Source organism: Alexandromys fortis, unplaced genomic scaffold, assembly GCF_014885135.2.
Source record: "Alexandromys fortis isolate MF-2015 unplaced genomic scaffold, M_Fortis_MF-2015_v1.1 scaffold_75, whole genome shotgun sequence".
NCBI lineage: Eukaryota > Metazoa > Chordata > Mammalia > Rodentia > Cricetidae > Alexandromys > Alexandromys fortis.
The window spans coordinates 6,828,696-6,836,989 of NW_026067956.1; the positions used below are offsets into that span (position 1 = coordinate 6,828,696).

An 8,294-nucleotide genomic window follows, 5' to 3' on the forward strand; every position below is an offset into this window, starting at 1 on the left:
GAGTCAATTTTTTTTTTCAAGAGCAGAAGAATCTAAGAGGAAAGGGTAGTGTCCTGCTCTTCCCAGGAACACTGCAAACTTAAAACATTCTCCTTAAAAAAAAAAAAATAATAATAATAGTCTTCTACGATGAAACCACCAGGCATAGCAATGACAGATCCAGAAATTTACGACTCTGCCCTGGATATATTTTGGTTTTAGTTGTGGCTAAGTGCATTATCACATATTCAATATGTGTAAATTCAAGGTGAAACTTCTCCACTCCGTATCTGAAAGCCAGTTATGGTTGTATTGAAGTTCATTGAGTTGTACCGAGTTGAAGTTCGGTTAATTTTGGTGTGATATTTTTATTTATTATTTTTATTTATTTGCAAGCTTTCTTATGATAGTTTGTAAAATAAAAAAAAAATGTGTAAAGAGGAATTTACAATAAACTTTCAACGCACTTGAAACAAGGACAGGTTCTAAGTGAAGCGATCCTGTAAACCCGTAACTTGGGCAGTGGCGGCAGAAGGACCAGTTCAGGGCCAGCCTCAGCTACATACCTAGCTTGAATCGAATCTGGAGTATATGAGTTTTGTTTCACAACAAAAAAATTAGTGAAATTCTCCCCTCACTTCCCGTTTCTGCAGACCAACAGTTTCTGTTTCGTTTTGAGCCACTGAAAGAATGTTGGCCGTACACTTAAGAATAAAACTCTGCCACAACCTGATGCCCACTGAAACCAAGGGATGTGACCATAGTCTAAAGGGCTACTCCCACGAACTCTCCAGAAGGGCAATAGTTCAGCAGTCGGTCCCCGGCAATTGACAAAAAAAAAAAAAAAAAAAAAAAAAAAAAAAAAAAAAAGGGTTCTCTATCGCCCCGGGGATCAATTGCTGAGACGTCTCCCGCACCCTTCCATGACCGGCTTTTTCCATTCGGAATCCCGCAGTCAACCTCCTTCAATCAGGAGAGGGATCGATCGATGGCGGAAATCTTCCCGCCGCAAACACTGCCGAGAGAATTCTCGCAAACCCCGGAACCAAGGTTAAGGCGTGAACGTCTCTAAAGAGCAGCAAGCCAAAGCCTTGGCTCGCCGCCGCCACCCAAACCCAGGGAGGAGGCTGCGGCCGAGCAGAGCCCCTGCTAGAGAGGTCGCCCCATCCATCACTCCCGACAGTCCGCTCCCCGCGCGGGGTCTCCTAGAACCAGCCGCTACACACACTTCCAGGGCAGCAGGCCCGCTGCCAGCCACACACAAGATGGCAGCCCCGCACCTACCGAGTGAAGAGCCGCACCGCCACTCCAGCGAGGCCGCTCTCTAGACTGCGGAGAGCCCGATTGGCCGCAGCAGGCAGCGTGAGACCCGCCGAAAGCGGCGCTGACCAATCAGGGAGCGGCGCTCTCCGACCAGCGCCTCGGGGCCACGGGACGCGCGTGAGGCGTCCGGGCACTGAGTGGCAGGAGCTGTAGCCAATGAGCGTCTGGGGAAGGCGGGCGCCGCGCACCGGCGGAGCTCGCTGTGGGTTCGCGTGTCCCCGGTAGAAGGGAGGACGTCTCTTGGCGGGAGTGTCAGGGTGTCGCGGTGTGCGGGGCGCGCTGCGGGTCCGCCCGGCTGTCCCTGCGCGTGCGGGAGGCTCGCAGTCCCGGTAGCTGAGGCGGCCCGGTTCCCGAGCAGCTCGGCTGTAACGGGCTGTGGGCGGCGGAGTGCAGCGTGAAACGCCGGAGCCGGACTCGGAGGGTGACTAAAGGCAGATCCGTCCGTTCCACAGGTAAGGTGGCACACGCCCCTAGTAAATGAAATTGCTTACCGACTGAAGTCGATTGATGTCGTCGGAGCCACCGATGGGCTCCCCACCCACAGTCCGCGACCAGTAAAGACAGGGACAGAGTCCGTGATTGACAGCTCTCAGGCGTGTGGAAACTTAGGGCGGTTCTCTTTCTGTGAGGGAAGACCAAAGTGGGGAGCTTTGTTTACGTTTAGCCGCGCTAGGCTGCCACAGGCGATCTGACGTGCTTTCTACCCCAGAAGCTGTTTTCCCGTTATTACTGCTGTGTGAGTTAAATGCGAGCCCCTGGCGTAACTTAAAACCTGCCCGACCCCTGACTGACACGCGTAAATGTCAAGCCTGTCAAGGAACCAAGGGGGTAGTGGTAACTTAGCCTTCTTAGTTTAGAGCCTACTCCCCCTCCACACACACACGAATAGCCTGAAAAGTAAAAAGGAAACTTAGCTCTAAGTAAAAGGGGATGTGTTTTCTACACGATAAAAGCAGCACGAGACAGGAAAAGAGCCAAATTTGCAATTTTACTGCTAACCTGGTGGAGGTGGCTCACGCCTTTAATTCCACCCCTCCGGAGGCAGAGGCTGACGAGTCCACCTAAGAGTTCAAGGCCAGCTTGACCGAAAGACAAACAAAAATCCCCCAATGAACTGTTAGTCCTAACTCTGGAAGAGGAGTCTGTGGTTTAAATTTTTTTCTTAACGTTTCTGTTTTGCAAAGTTTTCCAGTTAATTATTGTTTTTTTTTTCTAATGTAAATCAGTCCCTAGTGAGAGCTGCTTCTTCAGTTTGTTGTTTGAGGATGACCTTGAACAACTGGGCCCCTGTCTCCACCCACCCTTTGCTGAGTTACTAGAACCACCCTGGAAGGCAGCTGGGTGGTGTCTCTTAGGGGTCCTCAGTCACCTGTAGACTTAATTTACAATTGAAAGTTTGCTTGGCTAGAGGTACAGTTCCTGATTTATATTTACCTTTTAACATTTTGCATTTCTGATGAGTCTCATTACCAGTCTGATACACACCCCTTTTTGATTAAGAGAATTTTCTTCAAGTTTCTAAGAACTGTTTCTTCTTTTGGTACGCGGAAGCGTTACGTGATTGGTGGTGGCTGCGGAGCCTGTTCTAGGCTTTCACCTAGGTAATAGCCCTGGCTTGGATCCTGCGCGCCTTTGTAAATCCAGTGTGGTGGCACACGTAGGTTAATCCAGGACTCAGGAAGATCAGAAGTTCAAAGCCACCCTTGGTGTAGTAGCCAATTCAAGGCCAGCCTGCCTCAGAAAACAGAAAAAGTGTATTCTACTTGGCACTCAGTGGACAGCGGCTTATGTTTTCCATTTTTGAGAAATTCTTAGGCATTATCACTTAATTACTTTATTTTTTCCCCATAATTTGCCAACTGTGATTTTCTAGAGTACTATGTGGCTTTTCCCATGAGTCTTTGTTGTTTTCACCTAAACAGTTTATTGGAAGAAATGTTTTTATATCCATGAGACTTCATTGGCTATTTTCGGAATTGTACATCTCCTCAGCCCTTTGAGGATATCAAATACATTCACATTTGTCTTAGAAATATTTAACCCTCGTCCAGCACAACCCCAGCAGTTTCATGGGCTTGTTACTTCTCATTTTCATGGTATACTCCTCTTCATGTATTTCGGAGCTCTCATCTCGTGGGGAGGCTTCCTGTCATCCTTTTGTGTTACGATTTTGCTTGGCATGTCTTGAGTGTTTCCTGTTTCATTTCCTCACAGAGGCTTCACAGCCTGTATCTGTTGAGAGTTCTCTTTTAGTTTTAAACATGACTGTATATAAGTTTAAAGTCTTCTCACGTTCCTCTGGTTTGTGATATAGAAAAAAACAGAAAAATTTACCATGTATTTACTGACATTTGGATAATTAAAAAAAAAAACTGTATTAGTTCTACCCTAAGGATACAATCAGAAAAATGCAAGAAAAAAAAATCCAAAATGTTTGGTCCAGTATGATGTATAACAGTTTAAAAAAATAAAATTTAAATGACTGATACAGAACTTTATATTGCCAATTAGTAATTTTAAAATATTTATTAAAACTTTTTAGATGAATTATTATCCAAACCGTATAAAGTGGCCATATAGTTATGTAAGAATATTAATGGGGGGGGGGAGAATAGATATTGTGAGCATGGAAAAAAACATAAACACTGAAATCTAAATTTTGTTTAAGAATTCTGTTCGGAGAATAATGGTAATAACATTGCATTCCTCCTATGTGTCAAATACTGTTCTGTGTGATAATTTTATTCTCACAACAATATGAGGCAGATACCATTATTACTCCTAGTTTTTAAAGTTTTATGAAGTACTAAGAATAATAGTTTGTTGATTAGTAATGCAGTATAAGGTTAACTAACGTGTTCAGCATGGGCAATGGGATTATGGGTGATTTTTCTCCGTACTTTTCCTAATTTTGGTGTTTGGTAGTTTATTTTCAAGTTAACGTATATTCTTTTCATATGCTTTGTATTATTCTTAATGACAGAATTGTCGTAGCAGTGTCTTTTCCCTCCTGTTACTCGTTTCTTTGTAAATACACACCATTCTTTGTTTCCCCTGCAGGATGTTTCATGCATTTGTGGACCAGAGCATAGGATTAATTTTCCTATTTGAAAAGACAGTGCCAGTGGTCCTGCTGCAGCTGCCAGTTTGGCGTTGACGAGGATGCTGTGCCTGTCCTGCTTGGACTCGTCGTCATTCTGAAAGTCTTTTCAAGCACAGCTTCTGTTTGAAAACTCAAGTATCAAAGAATATTAGGTAATGGCGTAGCGACACTGTTTGAGTTCATAGAGACTCCGTCTGGACTCCAGTATACTCTCCAATCAAATTGGTTCTCTTGGTTCACTGAGTTTTGAAGAATTTTATGTACGTAACAGCAAAAGATGGGAGAAAGAAATGGTAGGTCATGGAGCGTGTTGTTATATCCAAATGTCTGTAGACAGTTTGTTCTAAACTGTGGACTCAGCGTTTTTACTCTCAGGCATGTCTTTTTCCTTCCTACCCCCATTTGGTGTGTGTGTGGCCTATATACACATTGTGTGTAGAAGTCCACGCTCATGGATGTCAAATGTCAGAAATGGGTTATTTTCCTGTGCTTACAAATTCACCTTACTTCAGTGCACAGTGTTCTGTCCATATGGTTGCCTGAGATTGAACAATACAGGCCATTGTCAAGTCTTTCCCAACTTCTTGGGTGATCTCTTCTATGCAGTCCAGACTAGCCATGTCACCCTCAAAGTTGTGCTTCTCCTTCTTTGGCTGTTTTCCCAGTGCTGGGGTCCCAGGTGTGTGCCAGCATGCTTGGCTTCTAAGTGCTGGAAGGGGCTTATCTAATCACAACACAATATGCTTACACCTGAGTAGCCTTATCTAGAAAAGTAAAGTTAGCATGACTCTTGCATTGGAAATGGCTTGGCTAGATCATAAGAGGACAGTAACTACAACTATCTAATCTTCAACCCCATAGAAGGCCTGAGAAGGGAGATAATATTACTTGAGCAGGCAGGAAGTACAATCAGGTGGCTTCCAAAGAGAACAATATATGACAGAGACAATCAGCTACCTGAGCAATCGCCCAAAGTCTCTTTTTGCAACGTTGAAGCAACCAACTTTGGCTAAGGCCTAGGGTAACTGACAGACCATTTTCAGAGGCAGGAAATTTTTCAAAACTGTCTTATCCTGTCTTGGCAAGATTTGACAGTCCTGCTTATCCATTTCTGGATATCATGTAATTTGTCAGTGGTTGAGGCATTATCAGTCCCTTGCCCAAAGACCAGTTTTGCCAAGAAGAAAACAAGCTCCAAGTGGAGTGTCCTTTGGTGCTCAACATTTTCTCGGGAATAGAAGCAGTCATGTCTCATGTCAGCAGAACCCTAAGTTATTTAAATGCCATGTTCCACAGATCCTTGAAGTGGTTGAAGATTACCTATCTAAACAGAATACAGGCTCTATATATCTAAAGAACCTAATTGATCTGACCGTATGTACAACAAACATGAACAACTATTGACCTATAATAATTAATACTCGTATAACTTAAAGACTAAAATTTTATGTCAGAATATTAAATAACCTGTAAACAAATGTGCAACAAATGAGGACAATGACCTCAAAATGTAAACAATATATAAGTATCTTGATCAGAGGTAGGAATAATATATAATGCAATATGAAAATATATCCTAAAAGTTGTATCAATTTACAAAATGTCCTAAACAGGGGTAATAACATACATATATAATCTGACAAATAACTTTGTATAGATGTGCAAATAATGTAAACAAAAGTAACAAATATAATTTGAACTTGTATTAATATACAAAAACTATACCAATGTAAATTATCCATGAATAATAGCTCACAAGTATTCACTCTATTAGGCCCTTAATGTCCTCGCCCCTTCCTGGCCTGTAAGTACCACTTGCCATCCATTTTGCTCTCTCAAGTTTCTTTTGTTTCAAATCTTAAAAAACCTTGTAGCTATGCTATGGGGAATTACAAGTAGGCTTCATCTTGTGGAGAACGTATCAGAGAAATAGCACCCCTCTTGAGGCTACTTGGCAGTAGTTCTAATTAACCAGAGATCTGCTTTGGGAAATCAGAGGGCTCACTCAGCCTCTTTCCTATGAAGATTCTGCCTCCATTGTCAAACTTGTGCATTTAGGACTCAATTTTTATTAAGTATACGATTTATGTAACTAAATTAATACATCAATATTCGCAGGGACTACTCAAGTGGCCTTTCCAGATTACAATTATTTCTTGTTTGCTTAAGATCCTAATAATGTTAAGTAATTTTATTTTGTTGTTGTTTAAGACAGAGTTCTACTGTGTAGCCTTGACAAGCCTGGAACTCAGAGGTCTGTCTGCCTCTGTGTTTGACATTTTAGGGTTTTCTGTTGCATTTAAGTGTAAGGTAAATGTGAGATTTGGGTCTTGTTAACTTTGGTTACTTGTGTCACTTTGTTTTCCACTTGAAAAACTTCAAGAAAAGTTTGGACTAAGATTTTAGCTTGCTATATAGCAGAAACGATAGCCCTTAATTTATGTAAATCCCCTTGGAAAAACCAGGTAAAGTTAATATAAAATACTCTTAAAATTATTTTGTAAATATTTTAAGTGTAATTGTGAGAGACAGAGACATAGTGAGAGACAGAGATATAGTCAGAGAGTGACAAAGACATAATGAGGGAGTGGGAGAGACAGAGGCGTAGAGAGAGACAAAGTCATAGTGAGAGAGTGAGAGGCAGAGCCATAGAGACAGACATATTGAGAGAGTGAGATAGAAATCGAGACAAAGTGGCCTTAAATGCAGGCATCTTTGGAGGTCAGAGGCATCAGAACCAAACTCAGGCCATCTGGATGGGCAGTATGTACTCTTAACCACTAAGCTATCTCTCTAGCCCTGATGAAAGACGTTTTAAAAAGTTATTGTTAGACATTTTATGATTTCAACAGTCATTGAGATGTTTCTTTCTTTCTTTCTTTCCTTCCCCGTTTCCTCTTTCTCTTTCTCAATCACTTCCTCTCTCCAGACTTTCCTTTCTGCCCCTCCTTCAATCTTTCTCTCCTCCACTCTCTCTTCTCCTGGTCCTGTTTTATCCTTCCCTTCCTCCCTCCAAGCATTGGTATCTGGCTAGGATTGGAAAAACAAAATGTCCTTTCTTTTACTGTTTCCAAAAGAGCATGCAAATGAAAAAAATAAAAGATAACCATATAAAGTATGTCCAAGTAGAACTCTATATGAGAGACATGGACGAACAAATGCTCGTCGTTGAGGAATCAGGGACACTGCCATGTGGATGCATGGAGTCACCCAGTCAACTGAGGAGTACCCTCTGGGTAGTTCTTGTTCTAGAATTATTTCGTGTCTNGTGAGCCACCATGTGGTTGCCGGGAATTGAACTCAGGACCTTTGGAAGAGCAGGCAATGCTCTTAACCACTGAGCCATCTCTCCAGCCCCCTTTAGTCATTCTTGTTTCCAGTTAAGAAATAGTGTCATTGAAGTTTTTGATTTTTTTTTTTTAAGATAAGCTGTCTTGTAGGCCGTGCTGGCCTTGAACTCACAAAGTAGGCAAGGATGACCTTGAAATTTTTCTCCCTGCCTTTACCTCCTAAGGGGATTATAGGCTGTACTACCACCTAAAATTCAGGGCTTCATATGTGGCATGCAAGTACTCTCTACCCACTGAGTTATATCCCCAGCACCACTTTCTGTTTTTGCTGTTTTTTGAGAAAGGGTTCTCTCTGTGTAGCCTTAGCTGTCCTGGAACTTGTTCTATACACCTGGCTGGCCTGGAACTCATAGAGGTCAATCTGCTTCTGCCTCCAGAGTGCTGGCATTGAAGGCATGCGCCACCATAGGAAAGATACTTGGTTCATATTCTGTATGTCTTCATAAGAAAATATGACCAAACTTTTTTTTTTTAAATATAATTTTTTTATTGAAAATAAAAAGATTTCCGCCTCCTCCCCGCCTCCCATTTCCCTCCCC

General features: G+C 42.4%; 2 protein-coding genes across 6 annotated transcripts in view; one reads left to right on the forward strand and one right to left on the reverse strand.

Annotated features, from left to right (window-relative positions):
- The window catches only part of Cab39l (calcium binding protein 39 like), a 98,807-nt gene extending 96,994 nt beyond the window's left edge, over positions 1 to 1,813 (reverse strand). For 2 of the 4 annotated variants that reach the window (XM_050152257.1, XM_050152259.1), the window contains exon 1: positions 1,264 to 1,403. The gene's annotated coding sequence lies outside the window, so the exon portion shown is untranslated. Of the gene's footprint in view, positions 1 to 1,263; positions 1,404 to 1,793 lie in introns of those variants that run through there. The other 2 variants (XM_050152258.1, XM_050152260.1) reach the window with 2 other exon arrangements.
- Positions 1,499 to 8,294, forward strand: part of Setdb2 (SET domain bifurcated histone lysine methyltransferase 2) — a 36,754-nt gene continuing 29,958 nt past the window's right edge. The window contains exons 1-2 of one of the 2 annotated variants that reach the window (XM_050152241.1): positions 1,499 to 1,754; positions 4,363 to 4,698. In XM_050152241.1, the coding sequence (XP_050008198.1) occupies positions 4,683 to 4,698 (16 nt within the window). In that variant the 5' untranslated portion in view covers positions 1,499 to 1,754; positions 4,363 to 4,682. The remainder of the gene's footprint in view (positions 1,755 to 4,362; positions 4,699 to 8,294) is intronic. The other variant, XM_050152242.1, reaches the window with a different exon arrangement.